The sequence below is a fragment of the Giraffa tippelskirchi genome, chromosome 4, assembly GCF_054371585.1.
Source record: "Giraffa tippelskirchi isolate mGirTip1 chromosome 4, T2T-mGirTip1v1.2.pri, whole genome shotgun sequence".
Classification (NCBI taxonomy): Eukaryota; Metazoa; Chordata; class Mammalia; order Artiodactyla; family Giraffidae; genus Giraffa; species Giraffa tippelskirchi.
This window is the reverse complement of record NC_137278.1, coordinates 80,850,818-80,865,910: the sequence shown is the minus strand read 5'-3', so window position 1 is coordinate 80,865,910 and position 15,093 is coordinate 80,850,818. Positions and strand designations below refer to the sequence as shown.

The 15,093-nt window shown below is 43.4% G+C and overlaps 1 protein-coding gene across 2 annotated transcripts in view; it reads left to right on the top strand.

Moving 5' to 3' along the window:
* GALM (galactose mutarotase) overlaps nt 1-15,093 on the top strand; it is a 64,026-nt gene that overhangs the window by 27,484 nt on the left and 21,449 nt on the right. For both annotated transcript variants that reach the window (XM_081483228.1, XM_081483227.1), the window contains exon 4: nt 3,396-3,477. In XM_081483228.1, the coding sequence (XP_081339354.1) occupies nt 3,396-3,477 (82 nt within the window). The remainder of the gene's footprint in view (nt 1-3,395; nt 3,478-15,093) is intronic.

Genomic DNA, 15,093 nt, shown 5'->3' with positions numbered 1-15,093 from the left:
GAGTCAACTCATCATATATATTTTCTTTTTGTTTGTCTTTTAAATTTAATAAGCAAGATTTTGTCCTACTTGGGGGGTCAAGCTTTGACTCATCACTTCCAAGCTTGAGTGTTGAAGGCATAGAGACAGGAAAGCACGGTGTTTTTCAAAGAATGGAAAACGTATGTAGGTTGCAGATTAGTTGAGGTTTTTTTTTTTTGGCTGTTCCTTTCTTATCTAACGCAAAAGTGGGTGAACTTTTAAAAAAAAACAAAACAAAACTGAAACTTTGCCCAAAGAGCTATGAAAGCAGGCCTGGGGCAATTTGAGATGAAAAGCAATAGTTATGGTTCTGGTATGTCTGTGTAGGTTTGTTATCAAGGACCCAAATTCTTCCATCGTTCCATTCTGCTTTTTCAGTGTTAGGGTTTTTGTCTTCAGGCTTATCCCCTCCTAATTACAAAATGGTTGCCACAGCTCCATGAGTCACCTTTTCATACAGTCACATCCAGAGATTTTAAAAAAAGGACCTACTCTTTTTTTTCATATCTCTAATGTTCTATTTTTAAGAAAAAGCAAAACTTTTTCCAGAAGCTCCTCAACAGACTTTCTTCACATTTTGTTGGCCAGAGTGTGTCCTATGCTCTGCTTAACCCAGTCACCAACAAGGGAATTAGACAAATCAAAGTTTGCTCTCTGGGGCCCAGGTGGGGGTCCTATCCCTGAACATATCCTCGTATAGGATGAATCAACTAGTCAGTGTTCTGCCAGGGGAAAAGGAGGGTGTTTGCTAATAATGGAATCGAGATGGCTTTTGGGTAGGAACCAACAGCGTCTATCTTGCTAGAGGTGATTAGAGCTGCATTAGGTGGTGGTCATGGCAAAGCACAAAAAGGTCTTTAATGCCCCATGCAAGCCATAGTGAGCTCTAAATGGTTAACATTATTAATACAAATAGTAGCAACCAAACAAAGTTAAGGAAAGCAAACATTGAACTCAGAGATGGGCCTCAGTTCTGTTTGTGAATCAGCATTCCTTGCCAAGTTTTCATCAGCCTGGAAAAGAAAATAATCCAACAGTAATATTCCACTAGAGGAGACATTGCATTATTCCAAGTAAGAGAGTCATAAACTGAAAAGCATGCTTTCTTTACTGAAGGAATGTTACTGCTGTTTAGTGACTCAACAATTAAGAGAGTGGATGCCTAGTCAGTGTTCCTTTCTTTCTCCTCCCAGACTTCTTCTCAACATCTTGGACTCAATTTATTGATCTGTGATTTTCATATGGAATCATTTTCTTCCTGCCCTAGTGTAAAAAAAAAATTTCAAAGCAACCCAAAAGTCTGTTAACAGGAGAACAGATAAACAAGTGATATATTCATACAGTGGAATACTGCTGAACCTTGAGGTGAGCATTGAACAAATAATTAGGGCCAAAGAAAGAGTCCCAAATTCTCTTCCTCAGTCCCAGGGGCTTCTTCAGTGCTCTCAGTAGCCTGAGGCATGAGATGATGACACAGGGAGAGTCACACAGGAGAGAGACCCTTCTGGGCTATAACAGCTATAGGCAGCGATGCAGGCCACTATCATCTTGGACCTGCCTTCCCAGGTCAGATCAGGGACAAAAGAAGTGGCTAAGAAAGTGTGGGTAGAGGCCTCTGCTCCAGCCTTGTCTCCCACCCACTCCTACCCTGACCACTGGGACAATCCAAGAGAATCCTAGTTCCTCAGAAACAGAGCCTCTTGGTAGTGTAAATAAACTAGTCTCTGTCATGTGTAGACATCGATTCTCATGGCCTCTAAAATCTTGGCCTCTCTCCTCAGGATGACTCCATCTGATTTTGTGGCCAAGGCCATCTCACCGTAGAGTCTGTTTTCAGTTTATACCCAGAGCGCACTGCCTCTCTCTGCCTACTTCTCAGGAAACTGCAGAGCCTTCAATTTACCTCAGCTCAGGGTTTCTCAGCCTCAACACTGTTGACTTTTGGGGCCAGATAATTCCTCGTTGTGGGGTGAGGAGGCTGTCCTGGGCGTGGTTGGCTGTTTGACAAAATCCATGGCCTCTTCCCAGAACTGCTTCCCCAGGAGCATGACTATCCCTGGTCATGACAATCCAACATGTCTCAGGACACCTGTGGGGCAAAATCATCCCCAGTTGAAAACTACTGGTGTAGTTTATTTTTGAGCATCCACTCAGCAAAGCCCTCAGCTGCTTTCCATGCCACATCTTTTGCTGGGAAGCTCTAAAACACTGCTATTAGAGCTTCCCTAGTGCTCAGTGGTTAAGAATCCGCCGGCCAATGCATCAGACACAGGTTAGATCCCTGATCCGGGAAGATCCCACATGGTGCAGAGGAACTGAGCCTGTGCACCACAGCTATTGAGCTTGTACTCTGGAGCCTCGGAACCACAGTGCTGAGCCTGTGCACCACAACTGCTGAAGCCCGTGCACCCTAGAGCCTGTGCTCGGCGACGAGAGAAGCCGCAGCAGTGAGAAGCCCTCGCACCGCAACTAAAGAGTAGCCCCAACTCTCTGAAACTAGAGAAAAGCCCGTGCAGCAGTAAAGATCCAGCACAGCCATAAATAAATAAATAAAATTATTTTTTTAATTAACTAAAAAATACTGCTATTAAAATATAATCCTTCTTGTCAGAAGCATGTATGTGTATTTTCCAGTTCGCAAGCACATTTGACTAAACTGTTCCCCACGAGAACCCTGGACAGAATGGGGGCGTCAGCCCAGTCTTATGCTGAAGGAAGTGAGATTCCAGGAGGTTTAGTGACTTCCCTGGGCCACTCACTGGGAGCCAGGATTAGACCCCAGGCCTTCCTGACCACCAACTAACACTTCATGTACCAGCCTTGGACTCTGCCAGGAGGGCAGGCTGTCTTTATGGAGGAGCTGGGACCCCAGTTCTGACTCCCAGTCTTCTGCTATGTGGCAGGGAGTGGGGGACTTCTGGGTGGGAACTAGGCCAGAGAAGTGGTGACATGGCCCACTCCTAGTGAGCCTACAGGCGATGCTTTGAACACCCAGCGCTTGTGTGTTACAGGTCACTGACCCTTGCTCTTCTCTTTGCCTGGTATGTGAGGAGAGTAGAAGAAACCTCTGCTAATAAGTGAAAACCCTAAAGGTTTTCAAGCCACCATTGTCTCTCTGACTTTTCACTTTCATCATTCCATTCAGGAAAGTCATGCTGGGGTCATCCTTGAAAGCTTCTTTCAGATCTATCGGCTACTATTTTGAGCCCCTACCTACCTAACTTAAATGAACATATTAGTCATCCTCATCAGTCAAATGAGATTTCTAAAGTTTTCATCAATACTTGAAATCATTTCTGCAAGAGAAGTTGTAAAGCAAATATATAAGACTGAGCAATAAATCTTCATTTCTTTCTCTACTTTTTCTCTCCCAGGGTTCCCCAAATATATATGACCATGAAGTCACTATAGAAGCTGATGCTTTTTTGCCTGTGGATGAAGTCCTGATTCCTACAGGTTGGTGAATTTAAACCTTTTATAGGAATGCAGAGCTGGGGTGCAATGTGAGAAATATTAGAACTTCGTTTCCCTAAATATATTTCCCTTGTTGGCCTGAAACAATGCCCATAGTTACCATGATTAGTCATTGATTTTAGGTAAGGTTGGGAGACCATGTACTTAGAGGTTCTGCTGCTGCTGCTAAGTCACGTCAGTCGTGTCTGACTCTGTGCGACCCCATAGACGGCAGCCCACCAGGCTCCGCTGTCTCTGGGATTCTCCAGGCAAGAATACTGGAGTGAGTTGCCATTTCCTTCTCCAGTGCATGAAAGGGAAAAGTGAAAGTGAAGTCGCTCAGTTGTGTCCGACTCTTAGCGACCCCATGGACTGTAGCCTACCAAGCTCCTCCGTCCATGGGATTTTCCAGGCAAGAGTACTGGAGTGGGGTGCCATTGCCTTCTCCGACTTAGACACTCAAAACCATGACAATTTTGAGAGGGAAAGGGAATGCTGTTAATAATTAAGCCAGGGCAACAGACATACGCTGAGATAGTCTCAAACAAACTAGGTCAGATGGTCATCCCAGCTGAGCCTTAGACTTCAGAAGGTCTCCACTAAAATGTCAATCTGTTAGTTCTTAGCACCTTAGCAGAGGGGAATTTACCTAAGCATTACCCTACAAATGCAGGACCGTGATAGAACATGTCATGGTTTTTGACAGAAGAGGAAAGGGGTGGGACGGCTTGCACCTTGAGTAGGACAAATGCAGGTATATCACCTCTGAAACACATGGGAATGGCATGGAAGAAGGAGTCCTGCATATCAGAAGGGAAGGTGAGGTGTTGCCAGAGAGGAATTTCATGGCTGTGTGTGTGTGTGTGTGTGTGTGTGTGTGTGTGTGTGTGTGTGTGTCTCCTGGGTTAACCGAATTGAGGTCACCTTGGTTATTATTATTTGGGATCAAAAGTACCTTGGTTCAATAGGCAAATCCATAGAGATAGAGAGTCGATTAGTGGTTTCCCAGGGGCTGGGGACAGAGGAGAATGAGGAACGATAATGAGTATGAGATTTCTTCGGGGATGAAAGATTCTGGAATTGGATAGTGGTGATGGTTGCACAACCTTGTAAATAGACTAAGCATTGCTGAACTATGTACTTTGAAATGGTATGTGAGTTATCTCAGTTTAAAAAAGAAAGAAGGAACCTTGGTTCATGTGTTATCTCCAGGAATGACAGGTATAATTTTTTACTAGATCATATGTGTACCCCCATCTGGCTCCAGAAGACAGAGGGATGACAACAAGATGACCTGCAGGGGTACTATTATTTGTGGCAGGTTATAGAAATTAACTTGGAGTAATTTCCCCCAAAGCGGTAGATACATATTCTTATTGGGAGTTTGTTAAAATCAGAGATAAGCTGAATGTTAAAAACATCATCAAAGAAATCTAAAATAAACAAAAGTAGAGGATGAAAGGAAGGCAAAGCAGAAGTCTAGAAAGACAAATGCTTTCTTCATCAGCTCCCCTGATTACAATTTTTTAGCATCACAGAGTTGAATGTTTTCCTGGCTCCAGGGTTTTTTATATTGACCTTGGTCTGATAACATATGTTATCTGATATGGACATGGCTCAATAGATAGGCTTGAGTAGGCTAGCTCATCTTGTCCTACATGCAGATTATTGCATTGGAACTCTTATATTGTGAGCTGCAAGGGAAAAATAGTGGCAGCTACTGTTTTGTTACTGACAAGTAAGAAAATGAGCTAAGTAGCTTATGAGCGAGGTGATGAAATAAGGGCATATTTCTTTCTGTATATTTATAAAATTTTATGCTATCCTACTGAGTTTTGATCAGATGAAAATCACACAAAAAATGCATAATTCATGCCAGGTAAAGATTATTTGTCATGATTGTAAGAGATACTTGTGGCAAAGCACAATACAACTTAACATGTAATCTAATTGACCACGTAAAACTCACGTTCATCACAGTTCTGCACTGTAAGTAGCTTTAGGTCAAATTCTCCCCTCTGTACTAATCCTGCACACCTGTGAAGCTGAGTAGGCGGTAAGAGTTCTGAACTTTCAGGAGGCAAGAACCCAGGTTCCAGTCTTGGCTTGGCTATTGACTGGCTATGGGACCTTCAGTGCATGTATAATATTTTAATATTTAACCTGTCTAGACTCCATTTTTTTTTTTTTGCAAATAGGACGTTGAACTCAATCAGGGTTCATAAATTTTTATAAATCATACCCATAAATTTTATTTTAAAAAATTAGGGAAACTTATCTCAGGTTACTCAACTTTTCATTTTGCCAAGCTAAAAATCTATTACAAATACAGAGCTATTAAAATTAATTGGGGATATATGTATATTATATTTTAATTTAAAAAATTTAACTGATTGGGATAATAAAAAGAAGCAGAGTTAAATAGGCTACATTAAAAAAAAAACAAACTACCATTCATAGTCACCATTTTTCATAAAAGAAAGAATATATTAACAAAAATGGGAAAAATTTAATCTTGGAATAAAGAAGGACCTTTTAAATTGAATTTATCTTACTTTGTAACACAATGTGACAACTGATTATCCAAATCTATCTTAGTTTTCTGTGGACCAGTGAAAATTTTATCATGTATCCATGATTGCCTGTGTACTCAGTCGCTTCAGTGTGTCCAACTCTTTGCGACCCCATGGACTGTAGCCCACCAGGCTCCTCTGTCCATGGGAATTTCCCAGCAAGAATACTGGTGTGGGTTGCCATGCCTTCCTCCAGGGCATCTTCCCTACCCAGGGATCAAACTTGTGTCTCCTGCATTGGCAGGCGAATTCTTTACCACTGAGCCACCAAGGAAGCCCCATACTCATGATTAAGAACCAGCAATTGGTCTATAAAGGCACCTGTAACTCTTACATTCTGTAATTCTATAAGGCTCTTAGTATAACATTTTACTACCATCTTCACCATCCTGCAAATTCATTAGAACTCTATTATGTAAATAAGTTGCAACAACTTCAGAGCTCATGAAAAATTTGTAATTTTCTTTTACATAATCATACTTTAGCTGGTCCCTCATAGATTATATCTGTTTGCCCAGTGGCACTTAAACTGAAATTATAGGGATGTTTCCTTCCTTCTTTCTCAGAAATGCTTAAGAAACAACTATTGTTCCTTTGGAACTTCCTCCAAAAAGGGCGGTAACTTCTATTCTCCCCTTCAGTGATGTAAGATTTCACATGTCTGGCCCACCTTCAGCCAAGGAGAAATCTGTAGGAGCTCAGATTACATTTCTTTTTTAAACTTTTTATTTTATATTGGAGTATAGCCAATTAACAATGTTGTGATAGTTTCAGGTGGACAGCAAAGTAACTCAGAATACATATAAATGTATCTATTCTCCCTTATCTGACTCTTAACATTGACCAAAAGCCCACAGAAAAGTGGCTTAACTGAGGCCAGTCCAAAGTCATTTGGTCATTCAGAAATGCCTCCCCAATTTTGATAATGATGGTGGATTTTGAGGCTCTGTTTACCTGGCTCTGAAGATGATGGACTTCTAAGGATGAAGATTAAAAATTTCATGATAGTTTTTGTTTCTGCTCTGGGAGTTTGTTATATGGTTTAAACATTCACTGAAATATGTTTCTTCTTAGAAATAAATTTTTCTTGCCCAATATGTGCTTTTATTGCACCACGAAAAAAAAAAAAAATGCCTCCCCAGTGTATCTGGGCTCACCAGAAATTGACTGGTGGAAGAGTCAGCCAGAATATTATCCACTAACCTGGAAAATAATGTCAAGATAGATGTAATTCCCAGATAGAAGAGATGAGAATGAAATAAATCTTGGAAGGGCAGGTAGAATTTTGCCGGGTAGCGAGAAGGAGAAAGATGTTTTGGATGGAGATGGACAAGAATGGGCAGTGCAGGAAACAGCAAGACTGTCCCCAGGGAAGGGCTGGGCCTCCGAAGCATTCAGGGCATGCTTTTGGTAGCAGAAAATTATAGACGGATCAATAGAGGTTTGTGGGGGCCAGGTCAGATCTGCACTAGGCTCTGGTACGGCTGCAATCCTGGGTTGGCCCTGGCTGACCCTAGGCTTGCCTGGGGTTCAAGGTCAATCCACCCAGGACAGACTCACAGGTGTACCAGGTATTCAGCCAGAACTGGGCTGCACTGAACCTCAAGACCACTTCCTTGAGACATGCTACAAGAAACCTGTTAGACCAGCCGCCCTCATTACGAGTTCTGGGAACTGATATAGTAACTAGAGACTGCAGTCGTGTTGAATTGAGGCAAAGGAAGATACTGTTTACCTGAGAGATGAGGTGAGGGTTTACAATAATCATGGCTGGCATTTCAGAGAGCACTTTATAAATAAAGAATCCATACCACAACCCTATAACCAGGTTCTGCTCGTTTTTCTTATTTAACAGAGGTGGGAACTGTAACACAAGGAGTTTGAGTCACGTACTGAGAGGCACTCAGTTAAAGAGCAGTGGAAAGCTGGGTTTCAAACCCAGGCAGTCCTGTATTAAAACTGAGGCTCTTAACTAGACCTGTATCCTACAAAAAATGTCAAAAAACATTCTGGGAGATGGGAAAGGAAGAAAAGAGAGGGAAAAAAGAAAAGTAAATGAATTTCTTGACTATATAGATAGCCAGGATCACCATAGAGCCAAGAAACAGAAAGCTAGGAACTAAATAAATAAAGCTTTGGATGGTTGTCAGTTCTCATTCTTCTGCCACCTTTTATACAGGTGGCCTCCCCGCTTCTCTCACCATTTTCCTTCCCGTTTCTCCTTTTTTCTCAGTTTATTTCTGCTTTTCTGCGAAGAAAACAGAAAACAAGTTTGTTCAAAATATTTACAAAGGAAAAAAAAAGAAAGAGACAAAGATAGAGGCCAAGTCTCCATCTTTTGTGGCTATTAATTTATATTTGTTTTTCAACTCCTTCATGAAAGCTGTAACCTGAGCTCTTAAGGGAAATGCTGATGCAGATCTAAACTTTGGGGTGTTTTACCTTGGTTACAGACCCTCAGTAAGTAACTTTTCAGGTAATAGGAAAACCCATTGTATGAGAAAGTAACACCTCTTACTGTATAGTAGTTGTAATACTATGGCTGAGCTACTCAGTAAAAAGGAACCTTCCCCCTATGTGTGTTTGGGGTAGAAGTAAACTCCTGTCCTCCATTTTGTTTTTCTCAGTCTTACTGATTGGGTGTTATTACAGAGAGAGGAAAGGAATACCCTGACAGAATTTCAGGGAACCAAAGCAAGCATAATATGATGAGATCCCCTCATCTTAAACTTACAGCCATGTTAATTTTTTTTTTCTAATTTTATTTTTGGCTCCACTGGGTTTTTGTTGCTGCATGAGGGCTTTAGCTGCAGAGTGTGTGCTTCTCATTGCAATGGCTTCTCTTGTTGTAGAGCAAGAGTTCTAGGGCACGAGGGCTTCAGTAGTTGTGATGCAAAGGCTTAGTTGCCCCACGGCATGTGGAATCTTCCTAGACCAGGGATCAAACCTGTGTCCCTTGCATTGGCAGGCGGATTCTTAACCACCGGACCACCAGGCAAGTCCTATAGCTGCCTTTAGACCACTACTACAGGCAGGGCACAAGGACCTCCAGCAGCCTTGGGCACCTGTTTTACTCCTGCCTTTCTTCCTGTTGACAGTTTGGGGAGGACATATAAAATGTCTTCAGCCCTTTCTGTCAATAAAGCATGGAAGACAACAGCCTGCACTATGTGGCCTCTTCATTCTTCCCCTTTCTCTGCTTTGGTAGAAGGCTGTCCTTTTCCTCAAAGCCCACCAGAAATGCCCCAGCAAGTGTGAGGCCTGGTCCTTGCTCACAGGCACCTCTCTCCTGCACCAATAGGTCTCTGCAAGGCTGAGAGCTCATTTCACCTGTAGACCAGGAGCGAAGCTGCAGCTCAGCTGTCAAAGCTGGGTTTGCATGTCAGCAGTTAGTGGAGCTTAGCTTCTTCTGAGCAGCTGTTTTTCTTCACTTAAAAAAAAAAAAATGTGCAGCCCATATAGCATTTGCTACTGCTTAGGATGGGAGCATACTCTGTTACCTGAGGCATCTTCAGCTATTCTTGAGAATGTTTTCGATGTTGTTGTCAGGGCTGTCCCTGCAGTTTCCCAGAGGTGAAACTCCTAGAAGCTGTTTACCAGGAAGAACAGGTGGAAGTCCACAGAGACCGAGCACTGACAGGTCAGATATTTAGCTTCAAGGCTGGAATCTGGTGTCCTGCCCTGTGGCAACAGGAGGAAGCCGGTCCTTGGTGCCCTGCTTAGGTTCTGAGCCAGCTGAATGTGAGCAGGTGAGAAAATTCAGTCCTTCTTTTCTCCAGGGATTAATTCATTCCCAGGGTTGTAAAAATTATATTTCATCCTTTTGCCTTACAGAACTGTGAGACATGGAGGCGATCTGGGCTACCTGCCCAGCAGGACTTTATGATGCATACAACACAGTGCAGAAATAAGCATGTGTCTTTATAGGCATTTAGAGCACATAGCTTTTTTTTTTCTTCTAATTTTGCTATTCTTTACTCATAGTTGTAGATAAGGAATTAAGTTAACAAAGTGAATGATTTGATTTGCCTCTTAAAGTAACATTAGTTACTTTTCTCATCTTATTCTCTTCCTTGAGATGAGATACTTTTCATTTTTATAAAATGAATTCCACCCTGTCCCCCAGCCCATCTGTGTTCACTTGCGGTTCTTGCTGCTCTCCATTTTTGAAAGCTCCTTCTAAAATTACATGAAAGCAACCCCATTTTGACAAAATTAGAACTGGTAGGAAAGGCTTACCACGAGGCTGCAGAGAGAAGCTCAGCAAGACGTTTGTATTTTATTTCAACCTCTCTGGGTTCAACCTACAATTCAGTTGATTTTATAATTACTTCCCTAGGGCAGGTCTAAGTCTCTGACCTGGAGAAATAACAAATTCCAAAGTAGTCTCCTGGTTCAAAGATAGTGCAAATGAAGTCTGTTTTGATCTACGTGTTTTAATCTTTGCAGAGCTTCTTACAGAAAACTCCTTTGGACTTTATATAATTATAAAGTAATGGGTCGGAGAAGGCAATGGCACCCCACTCCAGTACTCTTGCCTGGAAAATCCCATGGACGGAGGAGCCTGGTAGGCTACAGTCCATGGGGTCGCTAAGAGTCGGACACGACTGAGCCACTTCACTTTCACTTTTCCCTTTCATGCACTGGAGAAAGAAATGGCAACCCACTCCAGTATTCTTGCCTGGAGAATCCTAGGGACGGCAGAGCCTGGTGAGCTGCCGTCTATGGGGTCGCACAGAATCGGACACGCCTGAAGCGACTTAGCATAGCATAGCATAGCATAGCAAAGTAATGCGTATAGCATTAGTTTCAACCCTCCATCAATAGGTTTCCCCTTACCTTTTCATCCCACCTCCCCATCCCACTCAATATCATTGTCAGGTCCTACTGATTTTTTTTTTTTAATAAGGCTTAATCTTTTTTAGAGAAGGGTTAGTTTCACAGCAAAATTGAACAGAAAGTACAGATATTTTCCATACCCTCTACTCCCACATATGCATGTTGCTGTTGTTTGGTCGCTAAGTTGTGTCCAACTTATTCAGTCCTGTGTATTCATTGGAAGGATTGATGCTGAAGCTGAAACTCCAATATTTTGGCCACCTGATGTGAAGAACAGACTCTTTGGAAAAGACCCTGATGCTGGGAAAGATTGAAGGCAGGAGGAGAAGGGGACGACAGAGGATGAGATGGTTGGATGGCATCACTGACTCGATGCCATGACATGAGTTTGAGCAAGCTCTGGGAGTTGGTGATGGACAGGGAAGCCTGGCGTGCTGCAGTCCATGAGGTCACAAAGAGTCAGACACGACTGAGCAACTGAACTATGTCCAACTCTCTTGAGACCCCATGGACTGTAATCCGCCAGGTTCCCCTTTCCATGGGATTTCCCAGGCAAGGATACTGGAGTGGGTTGCCATTTCCTTCTCCAGGGAGTCTTCTTGACCCAGGGATCAAACCTGTATCTCCTGCATTGGCAGGTGGATTCTTTACCACTGAGCCACCAGAGAAGCCCCACATATGCATAGCCTCCCCATTATCAACATCCTCTACCAGGATGGTGCATTTGTTATAACTGATAAACCTACACTGACACATCTTTATCACCCAAAGTTCACAATTTACGTTAGGGTTCACTTTTTTTTTTTTTTTTTGGCTATGCCATGCATCTTGCAGGATCTTAGTTCCTGCAGTGGAAGCAGAGTCCTAACCACTGAACCACCAGGGAATTCCCTAGGGTTCACTCTTCGTGTGGTGTATTCAGTGGGTTTGGAGAAACGTATAACGACATGTATCCATCATTATGGTATCATACAGAGTATACTCTAAAAATCCTCTGGACATAGTATTAGTTCCAACCATCCATCAGTATGCTTCCTCTTTCCTTTTCAGTCCCTCCTCCCACCTATCCCCATATTGTTAGTCACTAGGTCCTGATGATTTTTTAAAAATTTTATTCATTTATGGTTGTGCTGAGTCTTCATTGATCCACACAGGCTTTCTCTAGTTGCCAAGAGGGGGGCTACTCTCTAGTTGCAGTGTGCAGGCTTCTTATTACAGTGGCTTCTCTTGTTGTGGAGCATGAGCTCTAGGGCATGAGGGCTTCAGTAGTTGTGGCTCATGGGCTCAGTATTTGTCGGACATGGGCTTAGTTGCCTTGCTGCATGTGGGATCTTCCTGGACCAGGGATCGAACCCGTTTCCCCTGCATTGGCCCACCAGGGAAGTTCCAAGGTCTTCATGATTTTTTAACAACAAAGTATTTCTTGAATCCATCTCCTCAATATGTATTATTGAGTCCTGGTGTAGGCTATCTTTTCTTCTCTAGATCAGTGCCTGGCTTATATTACAAACTTCATAAATTGGAATCAGTGAAAGAACAAATGAATGCGGACAACAGTTCTCTAACCAGGGGGTGAAAAATCTCTCTAGGTTTGTCCTCCATCTAGTTACTAAGGTTATCTAACCAAAATGCAAATCTTACTTGATAATACTTTCCAGTTTAAAAAAAAGTTTTACATGGCTCCCAGGCCAGACACCAGCTGCTTCCCCGATGCATCACCCACTGTGCCTCACTCACGCCTCACCCTGTTTCTGTACCTCCCTCCCAACCACAGGGACCACCTGATAACCCTTCCTTGCTGCACAGACCCCCACTAGCTTCAAGCCTCACACTTCCTCCTTAGAAATATTTCCCCTACTCCCTGGAAACAGTGGATTCTTTGTTGCTTTGGGGGTTTTGTAATGACCTAATCTGTTTCAGAGTTTATGTGCCCAGACTCCCTTATCTTCCTCTCCATTAAGCCTAAGTCTACCTCAGATGTTCTATCAGGATTTAGTAGTTACAGATCCAAAGTAGGGAGCTAGAAGGGAGTTTCAGGCTGGGTTTCTTTGGCTTGAAGCTAGAAAACTTATCTATGCTAAACAGAAAAGTGAAACCAAGAAGTAGCCACCCTGCACATGCTATCAATTACTCCTTCCTTTCCCCATCCCTGTGGCTCAGATGGTAAGGAATCTGCCCGCAATGCGGTAGACCTGGGCTTGATCCCTGGGTCAGGAAGATCTCCTGGAGAAGGGATAGACTACCCACTCCAGTATTCTTGGGCCTCCCTGTAAGTGGAACGCCCAAGCATGGTGTTCTGTTTGTTACCCTCAGCTATTCTGGAGACTAGCCCCTCCAGGTCCAAGTCTGTCCCCCAAGTTTCTCCTCCCATGCCCTGTCACCAGATGATACCAAGTACTAGGTGCCAGGTACAATACAGCCCTGGGGAAGGTAAAAGTCTGAGCAAATTAGGTATACCCAGGCTGTATGGAGAACATACAGATATGGACATAGCACAGGTAGCATCCCCAAAGAAATAAAGTAAAAGTGAAGTCACTCAGTCATGTTCAATTCTTTGCGACCCCATGGACTGTAGCCTACCAGGCTCCTCTGTCCATGGAATTTTCCAGGCAAGAGTACCGGAGTGGGTTGCCATTTCTTTCTCCAGGGTATCTTCCCGATCCAGGGATTGAACCTGGGTCTCCTGCATTTCAGGCAGACGCTTTACTGTCAGAGTCACTAGGGAAGCCCCTAAATAAGGTTATAGTTAAGAAAGTACTTGAATGACACTAAAGAAGTAACACTGGTGCATTGGGTCTTATAGATTGTTATTTACCCTAGAGCTGTTTTGTCTATGACAGATCCCTCCTAGATGGTACTCAAGGAAGTTCAACAGAAACTCCAAGGACCTCTCCTGGCAGCAACAATACCCCCAGAGGGGATGCATTACTGAATCCCACTCTATAAAATGGCCCCGGGAACAACTTTATGAGATCCAGAATAACTCCCAAAGCTACTCATGTTCCCTGCTAGAAAATACCACTGCTACAAGATTGGCAAGCATGAGCCAGCATGGTGAAAATTTGGCAGGAAGAAAGCTCAGAAATAGCGCTTGGCCAGACATTGTATAACTCCTCTGGAAAGTTCAGACTAACATCAAGTTAATTTGTCAGAAGGGGAGTTGTTTGCTAGAACTCTTGACTACCACCCTTTGAAAGCTGATGGTTTAACAGCCACCCCTCTGCCCTCAGAGGTCTGGACAGAGGCCTGGCTCTAGTTTATACCTGGCGCATAGCAGTCCTTAGAGGTCATTCTGAAGGGGATGAGAGGTAGATGTGGGTCTGAGGCTAACTCAAGCAAGTTCTCAGAGCAGACTTGTATTCAGTTCAGCTAACATTGGTAGAACACCTGCTGATTGCTATGTGCTGCCTGGGGTGCTAGCCAGAGAAACACTATCTGTGCTCTTGAGAAGCTCACGGGGAGTGGAAACTCTGATGTAGTCAGGGCAGTGGTAGCGGTGATGCCCATGGAACTAAGGGACCATAGAGGTAGGATTGGAAGAGGCATTCTTGATACCACTCTGAGCTTTGAGAAATGTGTCTGTGATGGTCTAGCAACAAGCAGAGTAAGAATACTAAGCACAAAATGTGGGAGTGGGGGGTGGACTGTTAAGTCAAAAGCTATAGAGACAGTTGGGCAGGGTGGAGGCTAGGGTGAGGCAATTTTATGGTGCAAAATGTAAGGCAGCACTCATTCTCATGACCATGAAGGTGCAGGATCAGCACCTGAGAATGAGTGTCTCCTTAAGTTTTGAACACTGGATCCTTGATTGCCTCACCCTGGTCCCGGCTTGGTAGTTGAATATAGTCACCATGGGCATTCTGTGCCATCCTAAGGAGCTAGGATTTTATCTTTCAATCCTGGAAGACTTTGAAGCATTTAAGTCAGGGGATGGACCTAGCAAGACTGGCATTTTACAAATATCACCCCAGCAACTGTCGGGGGTGGGGCTTGACTAGGGACAGAGTCTGATGAAGAGTCTATTTCAGTAGTCCAAGCAAGAAATAAGGATGACCGGAACAAGAAGTCAGATGGAAGAAGTGGAGTCTTGCAATATTTAAGAGGTAAAAGTCAGGAAGCCTGAATGACATGTAGTAGATGAGGAAGCAGGAAGGCTATAGGATGGCGTCTGGGTTTCTAGGGCAGCTCCCGGGCAGCAGAAATGGAG